The sequence below is a fragment of the Moschus berezovskii genome, chromosome 4 (genome assembly GCF_049115385.1).
Source record: "Moschus berezovskii isolate FMDL1 chromosome 4, NW_MosBer_1.0, whole genome shotgun sequence".
Taxonomy (NCBI): domain Eukaryota; kingdom Metazoa; phylum Chordata; class Mammalia; order Artiodactyla; family Moschidae; genus Moschus; species Moschus berezovskii.
The window spans coordinates 112092122-112113836 of NC_142463.1; the positions used below are offsets into that span (position 1 = coordinate 112092122).

Here is a 21715-nt window from a genome sequence, read left to right on the forward strand (position 1 = left end):
GGTTAATCAGGTGTAGGAGGGGGTCAGCTGTCTTCTTCTTCTTTCCCTTACATGTGTTTTCTCTAGTTCACACATGTCAGGAGAGCTTCTTACCTTAACCAGTCTGCTGCTCCTGCTAAGTCACTTCAGTCGTGTCTGACTCTTTGCGACCCCATGGACTGCAGCCCACCAGGCTCCCCCGTCCCTGGGATTTTCCAGTCAAGAGTACTAGAGTGGGGTGCCATTGCCTTCTCCGTTAACTACTCTATTCTGGTTAATTCAGTGATGCTCATGCCTCCTCAAGAGCAATCATCTGAAACTGACCCAGCAAATGAGAGTGCCACTCTCGACCTTGGAATTTCTCTTGAGATAATTCACTCACCTGTGACTGACAAACAGACCAAGTCAGGGTGTCAGGGTAATTCTGTTATGTGCTATGGGTGGGTTCTTCTTTCTTATTGTAAATAAAAATATTGATAGAAAATTCTTCTGTTTTATTCTTCTATTTCAGTGGATCATCTCAGGTAACACACTTTGGAGACTACTACTTTATCTAAAAAGTTAATCTTTTTTTCTCATTATGTTTTAAAATGCACAAACACACCCGGGGGGACTATAGAAGAGGGCTTATGATCAATTAAAAAAATGGACAGAGGAACTGAATAGACACTTTATAAAGAAGACATACAAATGGCCAACAGGTACATGAAAGACATTCAGCATCCCTAATCATCAGGGTAATGCAATCAAAATTACAAGAAACCATTTCACATCTGTTAGAATGGCTATTGTCAAAAAAGACAAAAGACAGTAAGTATTGGTGAGGCTATGGAGAAAAGGAAATCCTTGTCTACTGTTGTTGTTGTTTAGTTGCTAAATTGTGTCTGACTCATTTGCAACCACATATATATACTGCCAGGCTCCTCTGTCTATGGGATTCCTCAGGCAAGAATCGGAGAAGGCAATGGCAAGCCACTCCAGTACTCTTGCCTAGAAAATCCCATTGATGGAGGAGCCTGGTAGGCTGCAGTCCGTGGGGGCGCTAAGGGTCGGACACGACTGAACGACTTCACTTTCACTTTTCACTTTCACGCATTGGAGAAGGAAATGGCAACCCACTCCAGTGTTCTTGCTTGGAGAATCCCAGGGACGGGGGAGGCTGGTGGGCTGCCGTCTATGGGGTCGCAGAGTCGGACACGACTGAAGTGACTTAGTAGCAGCAGCAGGTAAGAATACTGGAGTGGGCTGCCATTTCCTTCTCTAGGGGGTCTTTCTGACCCAAGGATCAAATCTGAGTTTTCTGCATTGCAGGTGGATTTTTTTTTACCACTGAGCCACCAGGGAAGTTCTAGTCACTGTCAGTGGGGATGTAAATTGGTACAGCCTTTATGTAAATAAAATAGTATAGAACTTCCTCAAAAAATTTAAAATAGAACTGCTTTATGATCCAGCAATTCCACTTCTGGGTATATATCTGAAGGAAATGAAATCAGGATCTCAAAGACATATTTGCCCCTTCCTCCAACTCCATGTTCATTTCAGTCAAGACATGGAAACACCTAAATGCCCATTGGTGGATGAACAGATAAAGAAAATATTCTGCCGTAAAAAGAAGGAAGTTTTGCCTTTGTGAGAACTTGGCAGACCTTGAGGGCCGTAAGATAGGGGAAATAAATCAGACAGAGAAAGGCAAGTACTGTATGATCTCACTTATATGTAGGATCTGAAAAAGCTGAACTCATAGAAATAGAGAGTAGAATGGTCATTGTCTGGGCTGGCAGATGGGGAGATGTTGGTCAAAAAGTACAAACTTTAGATAATTAGGATGAATAAACTCTGGGGATCTATTGCATGGCAAGGTGACTGTAATTAACAATACTGCATTATATACTTGAAACTTGTCAAAAGAATAAATCAATCTTAAATGTTATCATCACACACACACGGTCATTACGTGAGGGGTGAGAGATGTTAACTATCCTTATTGTGGTAATTATTTTGCAATCATACATGTATCTCATGATCATGTTGTGTACTTTTAAACTTACATGTACTACATGTCAATAATATCATGATAACCTGGAAAAATAGAATGTTTATGATGGTTAGATTGATGAGGTGTGATAACAAGTGATTCTTTATTCTTCTGTACAATTTTCTATATTTTCCAAATTTTAAATAATCAACAGGGATAATTTTTATCAGGAAAAAAAACCCTCTAAATTTTACTTTCTGCTTTGACTCAGCAGGCAAGGAGAGACTCTAGTGCCGAGAGGATCAGAGAGGAGAGGGGCGGGGAGCAAGCAGAGGAGGAGCCAGAGGTCTAACACAGTCACCAGGCAGTCATGGACTCCTTATGCAGCAGCTGGCTCCCCACCCAGACACTGATTCTCCCAATCAGCCTCATTTTTGGTGAGTAACAGGACAGGTTTTGGGCTGCTCCTGGGACAGGGTGGTGAGAGGCTGAATCAGGTGTGAGGAAGACTGGTGGGCAGCTGGGGTTTGCCTGGTATCAACATCCTGTTTCTCAAGCTTCTTTGAGGGTTGAAGGGGAGGAAAGAGTGATGAGGGCCTTTCTAGAATGTCTGCAAGTTCCTCAGGATGGGAAAATCACCATCAAACCCTTACTTCAAAAGGCAGTTATTAGTCCTGCTTTGTGGGGCTGCTGCTGCTGAAATGATTAGAGCAGTGTCTCATTTTTCAGATTCTGGTTTGGCAAAACTATCTCCACAAACTCAGTCCCTTCTCTCCAGCCCCTACCACCCCCCACCCCCCAGACTTCTTCCTTCTTCTCCTTACAGCCTGAGGGAGACATGTGGGGTGAGTGAGGGACTGAGACAAGCTCCCATTGTCCCATATTCAGGGATAAATGAGCTGTGGGGACATCTGCAGAGGTGGGGGGGTAGTGGGGTCGGGGGGAGGTGGGGTAAGTGGGATCCTGACCTCTCATATGATGACCATTATGTGTGGTTACAGTTGTTTGCAACACTGCGGAGGCTGGGATAAGGCTGCAGATGCTGTCTTGTGTGTGGGTTGTGAGTTGGACCCCTGACTTTGTACCCCAACCTTTTTATGGTGCAAAGTAAGGCTGAACTCTGCAGTCAGACCCATTGGGTCACAAATTCTGGTCCTGCCCCATATTGGCCATAAAATCTTCAGCCAATGTATATACCCTGGGACAAGTGGGCTTTACCTGTCTGAGCGTCAACTTCCTTACTTGTGAAATGGATTGAATAACACCTAACTTCATGTGTCATTTGGGAAATTAAATGAAACGGAGCACATTCTGACCACTGTCTGATCTAAGGACACAGAATACTCATGTACATCACACTTTTCTATCTTGATGAAAGATTTGCAAAGAGACATTTAAAAGAAAATGTATTGTTTCACTGTTTCATAATTGATGGTTTTATCATAATCCAACTGTTTAAAAAGAGAAAAGATTTTCCTTTTGGAATCAAGGGGATTGTGGTAACGAAGAGACTGCACACTTTCCTAAACTCCTCACCCACCTCCACCTCCAGGACCATGTTTTGTCTCAGACTGCAGAGAGGCTGCATGGCTCTCACTATCCTAACCCTCCCCAACTCCCATTCACCACAGAGAACTCTGACCTCTTAATTCAGGGATAGGAGAACCTCTGCTTTTTAAAAGAAATTACTCTCCTCTCCCTATTTCTGACCCTTTCTTCCCTCCCCAACCTCTAGGAAAATGATCCCATTTACATTTTCCAGCAAGGGAACAGCTGCTTCATTAATGCCTTCCACCATCTGAATTCTTTTTCCTTTTTCTAGTCAGCAAATGCTAAAATTACCTCATTAAGGTCATGGGGTTTGTGTGACCAGTGAGCAGTTTGTTACTGCTGCTGCTTCTAAGTGGCTTCAGTCGTGTCCGACTCTGTGCAACACCATAGACAGTAGCCCACCAGGCTCCCCCGTCCAGGGGATTCTCCAGGCAAGAACACTGGAGTGGGTTGCCATTTCCTTCTCCAATGCATGAAAGTGAGTGAGCAGTTTAGGTTGCCCTGATTATTATTATTATTATTTGAGATGTAGTTACATCTAGGCTGGCCCCTCTGTGTTTCCAGAGCTCTTCCACTGTTCTGCCATTACAGCACCTCTCAATGTTCTCAGCTGTGTAGGTGGGATAGCAAGGGTTGCACAGGAAGCCATTTGCCCATCTACTCTTTGTCTGAGCACTTTTAGTTGCCAAACAACCACTGAGGGCTGGAAAGTGCAGCTGTTTTTGCCTTGCCCAAATAGGCATCAGGCGAATTATAAGTAGACTGAGACCAACGGTAACAAGGCTGTGTGTATGTAAGTCCCACTTGAGAGGGGAGGGCAGGGAGCTGGGTGGGTCCCAGGGGCTCTAGCCACAGTGTCCTTTACATTCCTTAAACAGTGACAAAATAAGAACTCTTTCCTGTAAATGCATCCTGGATTAAAGCTGATTCAGGCAGTACCCATTTCATACTTTTAAGAATTGATGTTGATTGAATTAGTGAGTTCTTGTCCTTCATTAAAAATTATAATTTCAAGACATTTAAAGGATATGACATCATATCATCATATTTAATTTCAGTTCCTTGAAAATTTGCAAAAGAAAGTTTCATGGGTGTATTTTTTCATGTGTCCTTAAGGCAGGGCACACAGGATGTTTTGGTATACATGAGATATGGAAATGACCTTATTTACATTGTTCTTACCAGCCTTTTACTCAATGTTGGACTTGGTCCTTTTCTGTATGTTCTAATGGATTCCAGAAGCTGCACTAGAAAAAGAACTGGAAATCAGGAATTGGAATCTAGGGATAGTGGCACCAACTTTTCTCTAGTCATTTTTCTCAGTTTTCTTGTAAATTGTAACTTTATCTCCCTGATCATGTAAAGAATATTTTCTGTAGTCTGAGAGAAATAACTTAATAAATTTCTTTAAATATAAGAGAGAGAGAACAAACAAAAGGCCAAATAAATAAATAAATAAATAAACCAAGAGTCAGGCAGCTTGCAACCACACAAATAAACAGATCTAAGCTTTACAGCTGTGTGGAGCTTTTGCAAAGTCTCTTCATTAAATTGCTGCTGCTGCTGCTGCTAAGCTGCTTCAGTCGTGTCTGACTCTGTGCGACCCCATAGATGGCAGCCCACCAGGCTCCTCTGTCCATGGGATTTTCCAGGCAAGAGTACTAGAGTTGGGTGCCATTGTCTTCTCCGCATTAAATCGCTGCTGCTGCTGCTGCTGCTGCGTCACTTCAGTCGTGTCCGACTCTGTGTGACCCCATAGACGGAAGCCCACTAGGCTCCCCCATCCCTGGGATTCTCCAGGCAAGAACACTGGAGTGGGTTGCCATTTCCTTCTCCAATGTGTGAAAGTGAAAAGTGAAAGTGAAGTCGCTGAGTCGTGTCTGACCCTTAGCGACCCCACGGACTGCAGCCTACCAGGCTCCTCCATCCATGGGATTTTCTAGGCAATAGTACTGGAGTGGCTTGCCATTGCCTTCTCTGGAAATTCCCTCATTCCTATCTTTTCCTGAACTCTGACTATTTGCTTTCTCTTTTGTGATTTAGTTCCCTCTTCAAAAACACCAAACATTGCTTTGCAGTGTTTTGTCTGAGAGAAAATGAAACCGATGAATCACAACCACCAGCACGATCTCGTGTCTCCAGTCTTTCAAAACACTTCCTTGAAAACCTAAGTACCCAAAAGAAGAAATTAAAAGCAGGAAATAACCGTGTATACAAAAAAAGTTATACAAAACTCTATTCTGCTAAACTTTATGCAAATATATTGAAAACTGAGATGCAGTGGTTCTAGAAAAATATAATTTACCAATACTGAGTCCAGAAGAAAAAAAAAATCTAAGCAGATAATTACCTGCTATGGAAACTCACTCCTGTGTTTCTCCTCTATTCTCATTCTGCTAGCACACTATTTTTGATGCTAGATGTAAGAGTTCTTTTCCCCAGACCAAGCAGTTTTGTCATTTACCGGTTACCACCTGGGCTTCCTACAATTGACTCAGTTATAACACTATCTCCCTGTCAGATCAGCTTGTCAGATCCCACAGATTAAAGTTTCAATCCCTTACTCTCTTCCAACTCCAGACACTTGTAACAAGTTCAGGTTAGCTGTGCTTCTGACAGACTGACTATAAATTAGAGGTTCCCATGATCTTCTTGTCAGGTTTGGTTAATTTGCTAGAGCAGTTCACAGAACAATAGGAGATCAGTTTACTTGCTAGATCACTGGTTTATTATTTAAAAATGTAACTTCTGAACAGCCAGATGAGCAAGATGGATCAGGCCAAGTATGTGGGAAGAGGTGCTGAGCTTGCAGGCCCTCTCCTGGTGTGCCACCCTCCAAGCACCTACTTGTGTCCACCAACACAGAAGCTCTCCTAGCCCCATCCTTTTGGGTTTTTATGGGCACTTCATTACACAGGCAGAAATGACTGAATCACTGGCCACTGATGATTAAACTCAGTTGCTAGCCCTTCTCCCCTGTCAGGATAACAGTGTGGGACTGAAAGTTTCAACTTGCTAACAGAGTTGGTTCCCCTGACAACCAGCTCCCATCCCAAGGAGCTTTCCAAAGTCACCTAACGAACATAAATTTCAGTTGTGGTATAAAAGGGGTTTGTTAGGAATAACAATCTCCTCCTGCCTTTAATCTTTCCCAGCATCAAGGTCTTTTCAAATGAATCAGTTCTTCATGTCAGGAGGCCAAAGTATTGGAGTTTCAGCTTCAGCATCAGTCCTTCCAATGAATATTCAGGACTGAATTTCCTTTAGGATGAACTGGTTGGATCTCCTTGCGGTTCAAGGGACTGTCAAGAATCTTCTCCAACACCACAGTACAAAAGCATCAATTCTTTGACGCTCAGCTTTCTTTATAGTCCAACTCTCAGATCCACACATGACTACTGGAAAAACCATAGCTTTGACTAGATGGACCTTTGTTGGCAAAGTAATGTCTCTGCTTTTCAATATGCTGTCTACGCTGGTCATAACTTACCCCTGGAATGCTTATGCAGGAAACTGCAAAGACTTTAGGAGCTACATTCCAGGAGCAATAGACAAAGAGCCAAATACATATGTTTTTCATATAAATCATAAAAACACATTACCTTATCTTAAAAGTAGGCTAAATTGTCTAAGACCTACTCTTTAAAAAGTAACAGGCACAGTAGCTTCACAGATTAATTATAACCAAAGTTTACAGAACAGATGATTCTACCTTCACCAGTATAATTTAATAGTATTATACTAGTTAATACAGTTAGATCTGTGTTAAATATGATTAACAAAGGCAACTTAGGTGATCAACTTTATTTGATACTTCATGAAGTGACCATTCTCCATTTCCAAGGGTCCAGAAAACTGCAAAATAGGATGAGTGGCAGAAAGCTTTTATAGGATAAAGAATAATGAATAAGGAAGAGAAAAATAGAAAATAAACAAGGAACAAGAAAATAAGTGCAGAGCCCACAGCTGATCTGGTGTTTAGGGATTGACTGACCGGATATTTCATTTTCCTGTCAAGCAGAACATTTATAAGAATATGAAAGCTATTGAAGTTTGGGTTTGCTGACATGGCACGCCAGACAGGAGTGGCTCAATCGTGGGCCTAGAAATTTATTTCAACAGTCCAGAGAAAGAAATAAGATATAAAATTTCAAAGAAGAACATTCTATTATCATAATATATAGATGATTTACTTTTTTACTTGAAAAATCCAAAAGAATCCATAGAAAAATTATTACAAATAATAGAATTTAGGAAAAGAGTTGTATACAAACTTAAATAAAGAAATAAATGAACATATTACACAATACTAATAACCAGAAAGACATGACATCAGGAAAACAAAATGCCTAATGTGTAAACATAACAAGAAATGTGTCAAAAATACACGACAAAAATATAAAATGCTATAGGAGCACACAGAATAATTACTGAACAAATAGAAAATGTGAAAATGTTAGTCACTCAGTCATGTCCCACTTTTTTGTGACCCTATGGACTGTAGCTTGCCAGGTTCCTCTGTCCATGGAATTCTCCAGGCAAGAATACTGGAGCAGGTAGCCATTCCCTTTTCCAGGGGATCTTCCTGAGCCAGGGATCAAACCCAGGCAGGCAGATTCTTTACCCTCTGAGCCACCAGGGTAGCCTGAACAAATAGAAAAACGTATCATATTACCCAATAGGAAGATTAAATTGTAAAGAAATTGGTTATCCTGAAATTAATCTGTAGATTAAATGTGATCCTAGTGAAAAAATTACCAACAAAGATTTTTCTTTTAAAATCCAGATTGTTTTATGGGAAATTATGAGGCAAGAACACTCAGAAACATTCTGAAAAATAAGCATAATTGAGGGAATAAGTCTACCAGATGTTATAACATATCGTAAAACTACAAATGTTAAAGCAGCAGAATGTCAGCACGTGAATAGACATGGTAAGTTCAGAGAAGACACAATAAATTATTTTGAGACAATTGGCTAGCCATAAGGGAAAAAACATTATATTCATACCTCATCAGTTCAGTTTAGTCGCTCAGTCATGTCCGACTCTTTGCGACCCCATGAAGCACAGCATGCCAGGCCTCCCTGGCCATCACCAACTCCCGGAGTTTACTCAAACTCATGTCCATCGAGTTGGTGATGCCATACAGCCATCTCATTCTCTGTCGTCCCCTTCTTCTCCCGCCCCCAATCCTTCCCAGCATCAGAGTCTTTTCCAATGAGTCAACTCGTCGCATGAGGTGGCCAAAGTATTGCAGTTTCAGCTTTAGCATCAGTCCTTCCAATGAACACCCAGGATTGATCCCCTTTAGAACGGACCGGTTGGATCTCCTTGCAGTCCAAGGGACTCTCAAGAGTCTTCTCCAGCACCACAGTTCAAAAGCATCAATTCTTCAGCGATCAGCTTTCTTCACAGTCCAACTCTCACATGCATACATGACCCCTGGAAAAACTATATCTTGTATCAAAATAAATTCTACAAGGACCAAAGATTTAAATATATTTGGGAATTTCTTCTGGAAATGGATGATAGTGATAGTTACACAATATTGTAAATATACTTAAGACACTGATGTATACAATTCAAATGTTTAAAATGGTAAATTTTATGTTCTGTATATTTAAAAAAAATTTAAATTGAAGAATAATTGCTTGACAGAATTTTGTTGTTTTCTGTCAAACTTCAACATGAATCAGCCATAGGTAAACATATACCCCCTCCCTTTTGAACCTCCCTCCCATCTCCCTCCTCATCCCACCCCTCTAGGTTGATGCAGAGCCCCTGTTTGAGTTTCTGGAGCCATACAGCAAATTCCCCTTGGCTATCTATTTTACATATGGTAATGTAAGTTTTCATACTACTCTTTCCATTCATCTCACCCTCTCCTCCCCTCTCCCCATGTCCATAAGTCTATTCTCTATGTCTCTTTCTTTCTCCTTTGAAGCCCTGTAACTAAATTCTTCAGTGCCATTTTTCTAGACTCCATATATATGCATTAGAATATATTTATTTTTCTCTTTCTGACTTACTTCACTGTGTATAATAGGTTCTAGGTTCATCCACCTCATTAGAAATGACTCAATGTTGTTCTTTTTTATTGCTGAGTAATATTTTTTGTGTATATGCACCACAACTTCTTTATACATTCATCTGTCAGTGGACACCTAGGTTGCTTCCATGTTCTAGCTGTTGTAAATAGTGATGCAATGAATAATGGGATACATGTGTCTTTTTCAATTTTGGTTTCCTCAGGGTATATGCCTAGGAGTGGGACTGCTGGGTCATATGGTGGTTTTATTCCAAGTTTTTAAAGGAATCTCCATACCATCTTCCATAGTGGCTGTATCAATTTACATTCCCACCAACAATGCAAGAGCATTCCCTTTTCTCCACAGCCTCTCCAGCATTTATTGTTTGTAGATTTTTGGATAACCGTCATTCTGACCAGTTTGAGGTGATGTCTCACTGTAGTTTTGATTTGCATTTCTCTAATAATGAGCGATGTTGAACATTTTTTCATGTGTTTGTCAGCCATCTGTATGTCTTCTTTGGAGAAATGTCTGTTTAGGTCTTTTCCCCACTTTTTGATAGGGTTAGTTGTTTTTCTGGCATTGAATTGTAGGAGCAGCTTATATATTTTGGAAATTAATCCTTTGTCAACTGTTTCATTTGCTATTATTTTCTCCCGTTCTGAAGGTTATCTTTTCACCTTGCTTATAGTTTCCTTTGCTGAGAAAAACTTTTAAGTTTAATCAGGTCCCACTTGTTTACTTTTGTTTTTATTTCCATTATTCTAGGAGGTGGGTCATAGAGGATCTTGCTTTGATTTATGTCAATTGTTCTGCCTATGTTTTCCCCTAAGAGTTTTATAGTTTTTGGCCTTACATTTAGGTCTTTAATCCATTTTGAGTTTATCTTTGTGTATGGTGTTAGGAAGTGTTCTAATTTCATTCTTTTACATGTACCTGTCCAGTTTTCCCAGCACCATTTATTGAAGAGGCTGTCTTTGCCCCATTGTATAGTCTTGCCTCCTTTGTTAAAAATAAGGCACCCAAAAGGTGCATGGGTTTATCTCTGGGCTTTCTATCTTGTTCCTTTGGTCTATATTTCTGTTTTTGTGCCAGTACCATACTGTCTTGAACTGTAGCTTTGTAGTATAATCTGAAGTCAGGAAGGTTGATTCCTCCAGCTCCATTCTTCTTTCTCAAGACTGCTGTGGCTATTTGGTGTATTTGTGTTTCCATATGAATTGTGAAATTTTTTGTTCTAGTTCTAGTTCTGTGAAAAATGCCGCTGGTAATTTGATAGAGATCACATTGAATCTGTAGATTGCATTTGGTAGTATAGTCATTTTCACAATATTGATTCTTCCTACCCAGGAACATGGAATATCTCTCCATATGTTTATGTCATATTTTATTTCTTTTGTTAGTGTCCTATAATTTCCCGTGTACAGTTCTTTTGTCTCCTTGGGTAAGTTTACTCCTAGATATTTAATTATTTTTGTTGCAATGGTGAATGGGATTGATTCCTTACTTTCTGTTTCTGATTTTTCATTTTTAGTATATAGAAATGCAAGTGATTTATATGTATTGATTTTGTATCCTGCAACTTGGCTAAGTTCAGTGATTAGCTCTAGTAATTTTCTGATACTATCTTTAGAGTTTTTCTATGTCATCTGCAAACAATGAGAGCTTTACTTTTTCTTTTCTGATCTGGATTCCTTTTATTTCTTTTTCTTCTCTGATTGCCATAGCTAGGACTTCCAGATATTATTACTAATTATATAATTAATATAATTAAGTGGAATAATATTGATCACATAATTAAGTGGAATAATATTATTCCGCTATTGAATAATAGTGGTGAAAGTGAACACCCTTGTCTTGCTCCTGATCCTAGAGGGAATGCTTTCAGTTTTTCACCGTTGAGAATAATGTTTGCTGTAGTCTTATCATATATGGCCTTTACTGAGGTAGGTTTCTTCTATGCCCATTTTTTGAAGAGTTTTAATCATAAATGGGTGCTAAATTTTGTCAAAGGCTTTTTCTGCATCTATTGAGATTATCATATAGATTTTAATCTTTCAATTTGCTAATATGATGTATCACACTGATTGACTTCCATATACTGAAGAATCCTTGCACACCTGGAATAAACCCAACTTGATCATGGTGTATGAACTTTTTGATGTGTTGCTGAATTCTGTTTGCTAAAATTTTGTTGAGGATTTTTGCATCTATATTCATCAGTAATATTGGCCTGTAGTTTTCTTTTCTGTGTTGTCTTTGTCTGCTTTTGGTATCAGGGTGATGGTGGCCTTGTAGAGTGAGTTTGGAAGGGTTCCTTCCTCTGCAATTTTTTGAAAGAGTCTTAGAAGGATAGGCATTAGCTCTTCTCTAAATGTTTGATAGAATTCTCCTGTGAAGCCATCTGGTCCTGGGCTTTTGTTTGGGAAATTTTTGATCACAGCTTCAATTTTAGTGCTTGTAATTGAGTTGTTAATAATTTCTATTTTTTCCTTCTTCAGTCTTGGCAGGTTGAACTTTTCTAAGAATCTGTCCATTTCTTCCAGGTTATCCATTTTATTGCCATATAGTTGTTCATAGTAGTCTCATAATCCTTTGCATTTCTTCATTGTCTGTTGTAACCTCTCCTTTTTCATTTCTAATTTTGTTGATTTGATTCTTCTCTCTTTTTTCTTGACGAGTCTGGCTAAAGATTCATCTATTTTGTTTATCTTCTCAAAGAACAAGCTTTTAGTTTTATTAATCTTTACTATTGTTTCTTTTATTTCATTTATTTCTACTTTGATCTTCGTGATTTCTTTACTTCTACAAATTTTGAGGTCTTTTATTTTTCAGTTGTTTTAAGTGTAAAGTTAGATTGTTTGATGTTTTTTCTTGTTTCTTGAAGTAGGATTATATTGCTATAAACTTCCATGTTAGAACTGCTTTTGCTGCATCCAATAGGTTTTGAGTTGCTGTGCTTTCATTGTCATTTTTTTCTAGAAATTTTTTGATTTCCCTTTTGATTTCTTCAGTAACCTGTTGGTTATTTTTAAAATGTATTTTTAACTCCATATGTTTGTGTTTCTTACAGTTTTTTCTTCTAATTGATATCTAGTCTCATGGCATTGTGGTTGGAGAAGATGTTTGAAATGATTTCAATTTTATTAAATTTACTGAGGTTTGATTTATGACCCAAGATGTGGTCTATCCTGGAGAATGTTCCATGTGCACTTGAGAAGAAGGTATATTCTGCATTTGTATGGAATGTCCTGAAGATATCAATGAGACCCATCTCATCTAATGTATGGTTTAAGACTTGTATTTCCTTATTATTTTTCTGTTTTGATGATCTACCCATTGGTGTGAGTGGCTTGTTAAAGTCTCCTACTACTATTGTATTACTGTCAGTTTCTCCTTTTATGTCTGTTGGTGTTTGTCTTATGTATTGAGGTTCTCCTATGTTGGGTGAATAGATTGCATAGATATGTACAGTTGTTTTGTCTTCCTCTTGGATTGATTCCTTGATCATTATGTACTGTTCTTCCTTATCTCTTGTAATATTCTTTATCTTACGGTCTCTTTTGTCTGATATGAGGATTGCTACTCCAGCTTTCTTTTACTTCCCATCTGCATGGAATATATTTCCCCATCCTCTCACTTTCAGTCTATATGTGTCTTGAGGTCTGAAGTGGGTTTCTTGTAGACAGAATATATATGGGTCTTGTTTTTGCATCTATTCAGCCAGTCTGTCTTTTGGTTACATTTAAAGTAATTATATACATACATATAACAATTAGGAAAATGACAATAGGAACATATATATGTTCCTATTGTCATTTTCTTAATTGTTTGGGGTTGATTTTGTAGATCTTTTTTTCTTCTGTTGTATTTCTTGACTATATAAGTCCCTTTAACATTTGTTGTGAAGTTGATTTGGTGGTACTGAATTCTCTTAACTTTTGCTTGTCTGAAAACTTTTTATTTCTCCATCAAATTTGAGTGAGATCCTTTCCAGGTACAATAATCTTGGTTGTAGATTTTTCCCTTTCAGTACTTTAAATATATCCTGCCATTCCCTTCTGGCCTGAAAAACTTCTGCTGAAAGATCAGCTGTTAAGCATATGGGATTTCCCTTGTATGTTACTTGTTGATTTTCCCTTGCCGCTTTTAATATTCTTTCTTTGTGTTTAGTCTTTGTTAGTTTGATTAGTATATATCTTGGCATGTTTCTCCTTGGGTTTATCCTGTATGGGACTTTTTTGTGCCTCTTGGACTTGATTGACTATTTCCTTTTCCATGTTGGGGAAATTTTCAACTATAAATCTCTTCAAAAATTTTCTCATGCCATTTCTTTTTCTCTTCTTCTTCTGGGACCCCTATAATTTGAATATTGGTGCATGTGATATTGTCCCAGTCGTCTCTGAGACTATCCTCAGTTCTTTTCACTCTTTTTAGTTTATTCTGCTCTTCAGAATTTATTTCCATCTTACAGCTCACTGCTTCATTCTTCTGTTTCAGATATTCTCCTATTGATTCCTTCCAGAGTATTTTTGATTTCAGTAATTGTGTTGTTTGTTTCTGTACACTTATTCTTTAATTCTTCTAAGTCTTTGTTGCTTGATTCTTGCATTTTCTCCATTTTGTTTTCAAGATTTTTTATCATCTTTACTATCATTATTCTGAATTCTTTTTTGGGTAGTTTGCCTATTTCCTCTTCATTTATTTGGGCTTCTGTGTTTCTAATTTATTTCTTCATTTGTGTAGTATTTCTCTGCCTTTTGGTTATTTTTTTTTAAACTTATTGTGTTTGAGGTCTCCTTTTCCCAGGCTTCAGTGTTGAATTCTTTCTTCCTCTTGGTTTCTGTGAGGAAACCAAAGGAAAGAGGAAAGAAAGGAAAGAAATAATAGATATGGAGTTAAATAGAGGTAGATAAAGAAGATTTATATACATTAGAGATTAACTGCAAGGGAATTAGAAGAGTAGGAAAGGCAAACAAAGGACAAATGTAGAAAAAATAATAATAGGCTTAAAAATTAAACATTAAAATTTAAAAAAGAGAAAACAATAAAAGGAAAATTCCATAGAACTTCAAAAGTCCAACATAGAGGCAGAGGTTTATAACAACAATAAAAACTGTGACTGAATATACATATATACATATACACCCATAAGCAAAATCAAAACAGTCCAACAAAAATAATGTATCATAGATTGACCTGGTGAACAAAGGAAACCAAAAATTGTATCTACCATTTAAGAACAAAACTAACTAAAGCACAAACTGGTAAACAAACTGAAGCAAAGTGCCAATTGGGGAATAAAGCAATGAAAATAAAACTAACAAATACATTGAGAGTAAAAGAAGGAAAGAATAGATATGCCAAATTAAATGGAAGTAGACAAAGAAGATTTATATACATTAAAGTGTAACTGCAAGGGGGGAGAGAACAGTAGGAAAAGCAAACAAATGAATAAATGTAGAAAAAATAATAGTAGTTTTAAAAATTAAAAATAGAAGTACAAAAAAGAGAAAAAAGAAAAGAAAAACTCCACAGAACTGCAAAATCAAAATGTAGAGGCAGAGGTTTATAACAACAATAAAAAATGTTACTGAGAAAAAAAAAGTTCAAAAGCTTAATTAGATTTCATAGTGCCAATAAAATCGACAATTACAACAAAGGGGGAAAAAAGGAAAAAAAAATCCAAAAGAATCTACAGAACAAGTCAAAACATAAGAATAATAAATGTTTTTCTTGAGTCACTGGTGTCAGAGTCCTTTCCTTCACCGGGAGTCACAGTCCACCTCACCTCCCTAGGATGCCCTCCAACACTGTGTTGACCTCTGAACCTGTTGTGGGCACAGCTCAGATTCTAATCTGGTCTTCGGCCTGTGTGCTCTTGCCCCCAACGTCCACAGCTATCAGAACTAGTGTGTTTTCTTTTGTGGGAACTCTCAATGTCCTTTTATGTATTCCATAGACATAGAGTCTGCCTAGATGATCGTGTGGATTTAATCTGCAGCTTATACAGGTGGTGGGATGGTTTGGGGTCTTCTTCTTTACCCACACTGCCCCTGGGTTTCAATTGTGGTTTTATTTCCACCTCTGCATATGGGTCATCCACTGGAGTTTTGTCCTGAGGCTGTCCTGGAGGACTTGAGCCTACCCCAGTGAGGGCCAGGTGTGGAGGTAGTGCAGTTGCTTGGGTTGCAGGGGTTCTGGCAGCACCAGGCATTCAGGGGAATTGGTGGCTAGGGCAACAAGAAACATAGTACTCTAGAAGGGTATGGCAACCAGTATTGGCCAATATGCTCCAGTATTCTTGCCTGGGGAACCCCCCAACAGAGAAGCCTGGCAGGCCATAGTCTACAGGGTCGCGAAGAGTTGGACACAACCAAAGTGTCCCTACACGCATAGACACAAAACTTTTTTGCCTGTGGCAGCTCTGCCCCACTGAGAGTTGAGCAAAAAGGTGGCTCATCTGCTTGGCTTGTAGGGACTCTGGTGGGGCCAAGTGTGCAGGGACACTGACTGCCTCCACCGCAGGAGTTATGGCCCTATTGGAGTCTGTTTTCAAGCCTCCTGTAGCTGGCGATCAGAAGACCTCTTTGGCTAGTCTTTCTCCGTAGCTCTGCCTGTTCAAGCACTTAGAGGACTCCCTTGCCTGGGGTCCTTCTCTGTTGTTTGGAGTGTCAGACACATAGAGCAGGGCCCTCGTGGCTGGGGTCCTACTCTGTAGTTCTGTGCATCAGTCTTTAAAGGAACACCTTGAGTGGGGTCTTTCTCTGTAGTTCAGTGCATCAAGCATTTGATGGTCCAGCCTCTCTATTGTTCAGCTGCCTATACTGGTGTGTGGGGTGAGAGAGGCTATGGTGGTGGCTCCACCCATTACGTGTGACTCAGCAGTATCACCTTGCTTCCACGGCTACCCGGCTTTCCTCCACAGGCATTTCCCACCACAATCTCTTCCCTCACAACTCCTCAATCTGTCTCTCCGCACTCAACAGCAGCCCTCGCCCTGGAATTGCTCCACATTCCCCAAACTTCAGCTTCCAGCCACTGCACCTTCCAGGGCACCTGCGTCCCTATCCAGGATATGTATGGCTGCAGCAAAGACTATCTGATTCTCATTCTATTTAAGCTGGCACAGATCAGTTGTTTTCCTCTCAGTCTTAAATGTTTCTCCTCTGACTCAGATAATTGCGCCAATGTGAGAATCGGATCCCTGCTTCAGTTCCCCCACCCGCCAAGGGCAGGTCCAGTCCTACTAACACCCCTGCTTTACCCCCTAGTTCCTTCATCCTACCAAGCTTTTTGTGGTTCTATATAATTTTTCCACTGGTCAGGTACTCCTATCTGCTCTCAGGTGGTGTTCGGCACGCACTTCCATGTCTGAAGGTGTATTCCTGATGTATCTGTGGAGAGAGATGAACTCCATGTCCACATGTCCTCTATCATCTTGTTCTCTATATTAAGTATATTTTTACTGCAATAAAAAACACATCAGAGATTTAAATTTAAAAATGTAACTATCATTCACTTAATACCATTGTATCATGATTAGTCAACAGAAAAATAAGAGAATTCTATATCACCAAAACTACCATTTAATAGAAAAACCTGTAATCATTTTTTAAAATCCAGATGCATATCAGAATTATCTTTGAAGTTTTTTAAAAATACAAATACAAATACAAAAATTACAAAGTATTGCTTTTTTTCTTCAGAGCTCCAGCTGTATTTCTAATGAGCAGCCATTTCTAAAACAACTGGACTATATGATGATGTTTTACTTTTATCTAGTTTGTTTCAATTTTTCTATTTCATATTCAGTGCCCCCATTTCATTTAGTTTATGTTTTCCAATTTTCCCATCTCTTCTTTTTTTTTTTTGATGTTCTGTCTCAAGTCTTTATCAAGCATAGTAGAAAAGCTTTTGTATGCATGTATATAAATAGTATATATAATATATATTGTAGAAAATTTAGGAATTTTTGACTAACTATAAAATTTATGACATTTTGATTCCACTTGTTTGACTTAGTATGAATAGAATACTAGATTTCTAATTTTAAAAACTAGATATGCAAAAAACAACAAAGGTTTACTGTATAGCTCAGGGAACTCTAGTCAATATCTTGTAATAATCTGTAATGGAAAGTAATCTGACAAATAATATGTATGTATAGTGAAAGTCACTCAGTCATGTCTGATTCCTTGCGACTCCATGAACTGTAGTCTGCCATGCTCCTCCATGGGATTCCAGGCAAGAATACTGGAGTGGGTTGCCATTCCCCTTCTCCAGGAGATCTTCCCAACCCAGGGTTCAAATTCAGATTTCCTGCATTGCAAGCAGACTGTTTACTAACTGAGCCACCAGGAAAGCTAATATATATGTGCATATGTATAACTGAATCATCTTACTGTGCACCTGAAATGTTAGAAGCCCACTATGCTTCAATAAATATATATATATAAAGAAAAAAAACACAAATGAATTTTAAAAATGAATTTGCCTGCCAACGCAGGGCATGCAAGAGGTGAGGATTCAATCTCTGGGTTGGGAAGATTCGCTAGAGTAGGAAATGGCAACTTGGTCTAGTAGTCTTGCCTGAAAAATTCCATGGACAGAGGAGCTTGGCAGGTTACATACAGTCCATGGGGCCACAGAGAGTTGGACACGATTGAGTGACTGAGCATACATTGTGTGGACTGAGAGTTTCTACTGTTTTAATAGAAAGATTTTTTCCCCCCACATTATTCCTACAACATGTTGAAAGTGCTTCAGAATTCACACAATACTAATTTTCTTATGGTTCTGGTTAAATTATATATACCAGTTTATAATAAATGGTAAAATCTGTAACTCTGTTCAAAGTTTTAAAAGATTACTTAAGAATAGTTTCTTGCATTTCTATGCCACCTTTACAGTTCTGGTTTCTCATTTCTTAATTAGTAAATTCAGCGTGCAGGTTCTATCTCAGGCTAATTTATACACTTCCGGAAGGAACGGCCTCTTAAATCCACAGAGTGTTGAGGTGGGGAACCCCCAACCACATCGGATTCATTTCACATATGATAATATACATGTTTCAATCCATTCTCCCAAATTATCCCACCCTCGCCCTTTCCCACAGAGTCTGAAAGACTGCTCCACACATCCAAGTCTCTGCTGTTGTCTCGTATACTGGGCTATCATTATCCTCTTGCTATATTCCATATATATGTGTTAATATACTGAGTAGTACTCCATTGTGTAAATGTACCAAAGCTTTCCATTCGTCTGCAGATGGCCATCTAGGTTGCTTCCATGTCCTGGCTATAATAAACTGTGCTGCAATGAACATTGGAGTACATGTGTCTCTTTCAATTCTGGTTTCCTCGGTGTGTATGCCCAGGAGTGGGATTGCTGGGTCGTATGGCAGTTCTATTTCCAGTTTTTTAAGGAATCTCCACACTGTTCTCCATAGTGGTTGTACTAGTTTGTGGAAAGAGGGTTCCCTTCTCTCCACACCCTCTCCAGAATTTATTGCTTGTAGACTTTTGGATAGTAGCAATTCTGACTGGTGTGAAATGGTATTTCATTGTGGTTTTAATTTGCATTTCTCTGATTATGAGAGAAAGATTTATTTACAAGAATTTTTAGGATTTTTTCCTATGTTGTTTATCAGGGTTGACAAGTTTAAAATTGATGCAATAGCTTAGGGGATAAATCTTCCTAGAAATAAAGGTTACATTTAGGTGAAGTAACCTTGTCTTGCATTCTTTGGAACGTGAATATAATATGTGGGAAAAAAATAATCTCATTGAAATTACTATTATAATTGCTAATAGGAAGATATAGAATAGTAACATAATACCTTAAGTCTGTTTCATTGTACTCAGACCTAAAGAATGTCTTCACTTGTCTGCCTCCAGAATTCTCTCCAATCAAACTGATGCTCAGCACTAGGATTAGGCCAATTTTAGAGGTTACCTTCTTGAGAAATCTCAGTTGCTTCCATTACTTAATTTTTTTAAAACTCCTTTGATTTTTGACAATGTTTGTACTTAATACTTTTCAATAAATCCAAATTAATTTCCCACAATATGCTAGTACATGACATTTACTTACACTTTGAAAGTGAAAGTCATTGAGTCATGTCCGACTCTGCAACTCCATGAACTATACAGTCCATGGAATTCTCCAGGCCAGAATACTGGAGTGGGTAACCATTCCCTTCTCCAGAGGATCTTCCTAACCCAGGGACTAAACCCATGTCTCCTGCATTGCAGGGGGATACTTTACCACCTGAGCCACCATTTGAATGAGACTAGTTACAGTTATCGTGCTTGATTCTGCATTCAAGCCTCCACTTATATTATTTCCTTATTGTAAGTATTCTTTGTCCTCCTTCTCATTCTGAACTCTCACCTAGCCAGTGATAGCCAAATTAACTTCCACTCTTCATTTAAATAATTTCTCCGTCTACGCCAGTCGAATTCTTTCTTCTGAGCAGCTATATCCAGATCCAGATGATTGACACAAAATAATTCTCAATGTGTTAGAAAAGCTCCCCAAAGACACGGAAATTTTGTGTCTCTCCCATTTTTTCTAGGTATTTACAAAATACTTTCTAATGATAGACAATTAGCAGAATTCATAATAATCCATTAAAATCAATTGCTATTATTATTGGTAATTGGCTGGAAATAGAAAAAGAATCTTGTGTAGGACTAGTGTTTATTAAAAACACACACTTTCTCTCTCAAACTAAAATCTCTATTTATGAGGAAAGGAAGAAATATGTTTAGTTGTCCCATCACTACCTCAATCATGTTAATAGAGAATGCTTTCAGGATATTTTTGTTCAAAACTAAATTTTTACCATTCCAGGAAAAACGAAACAATCATGGGATGATTTATTTAAGGCCAAGAGTAAGAAAGGCTTGAGTGTGACAAAGACAAGGGCAAAATCAAAAACTTCTTAAAAAAAGAAAAGATTGATAGATTTGACCCTGTGCTCAGTTGCTTCAGTCGTATCTGACTTTTTGTGACCCTATGGACTGTAGCTCTCCAGGCTTCTCTGCCCATGGGATTCTAAAGGCAAGAATAATGAAGTGGGTTGCCATGCCCTCTTCCAGGGAATCTTCTCAACCCAGGGATTGAACCTGTGTCTCTTGCTTCTCCTGAATTGCAGATAGATTCTTTATCCACTGAGCAACCTGGGAAGCCCATATGGTTAGAAAAAAATGTCACAAATTAGAGAAAATAGTATAACTTATATATTAAAAGTCAAAAAAGGAGAAAATATTAAAATGTCTTCCTTTGGAAAAAAAGAGGATCAATAAGAATTCAGGAGAATTCTATGTGATTATGAAAAAGATTAACTCAGCTATTCATGTGCTGTTATAAAATAATTACTAACCTATATCATCAAGGGAAAAAAAACACTGTTCAGAGCAGATTACATAATTTGCTATTCGTGTAAAAATGAAGGAGAATTATGTATGTGTTTTCTATACATAAAGATAGAATATCTTTGAAAAGATATAGGGAAAAGGAAAAATATATGAGAGTCTTTTCATAGTTTATCATTCTATATCTTTTAAATTTTTAGCCATGTGACTTCATTGGCTATTCAAAAGCTTAATAAAGTTGAAAAAATTAAACTTTCCTGACTCACTATAGACATAAAGACATAAATAGGATGAAAGGGAAAGAATGGGGGAAAAAATCTACATAAGTCATAGTGAAAAGAGAGCTAGGGTAACTATTCTGATTTCAGAAAAATAGATTTTAATTAAAAAATGTTATGAGACAAAAATGGGACATTTTATACCTATAAAGCATCAATTCATCGAGAAAATATAACAAATATGCATGCCAAACAACTGTCTGCAAATTAGGAAACAAATATTGACAAAACTAAAAGGAAAAATAATTTTACAAAAATAATTGGAAACTTCAATGCCTTCAGTTCAGTTCAGTTCAGTCGCTCAGTCGTGTCCGACTCTCCGCGACCCCATGAATCACAGCACGCCAGGCCTCCCTATCCATCACCAACTCCCGGAGTTCACTCAAACTCATGTCCATCGAGTCGGTGATGCCATCCAGCCACCTCATTCTCTGTCGTCCCCTTCTCCTCCCACCCCCAATCCCTCCCTGCATCAGACTCTTTTCCAGTGAGTCAACTCGTCGCATGAGGTGGCCAAATTA

At 38.4% G+C, this 21715-nt stretch overlaps 1 protein-coding gene across 3 annotated transcripts in view; it reads left to right on the plus strand.

Annotated features, from left to right (window-relative positions):
* Positions 1 to 960: 960 nt before the first annotated feature.
* Positions 961 to 21715, plus strand: part of LOC129541327 (CD48 antigen-like) — a 52886-nt gene continuing 32131 nt past the window's right edge. Inside the window, exons 1-2 of one of the 3 annotated variants that reach the window (XM_055403165.2) lie at positions 961 to 1205; positions 2226 to 2391. In XM_055403165.2, coding sequence (XP_055259140.2) covers positions 2325 to 2391 — 67 coding nt within the window. In that variant the 5' untranslated portion in view covers positions 961 to 1205; positions 2226 to 2324. Of the gene's footprint in view, positions 1206 to 2225; positions 2392 to 19791; positions 19891 to 21715 lie in introns of those variants that run through there. The other 2 variants (XM_055403167.2, XM_088835910.1) reach the window with 2 other exon arrangements.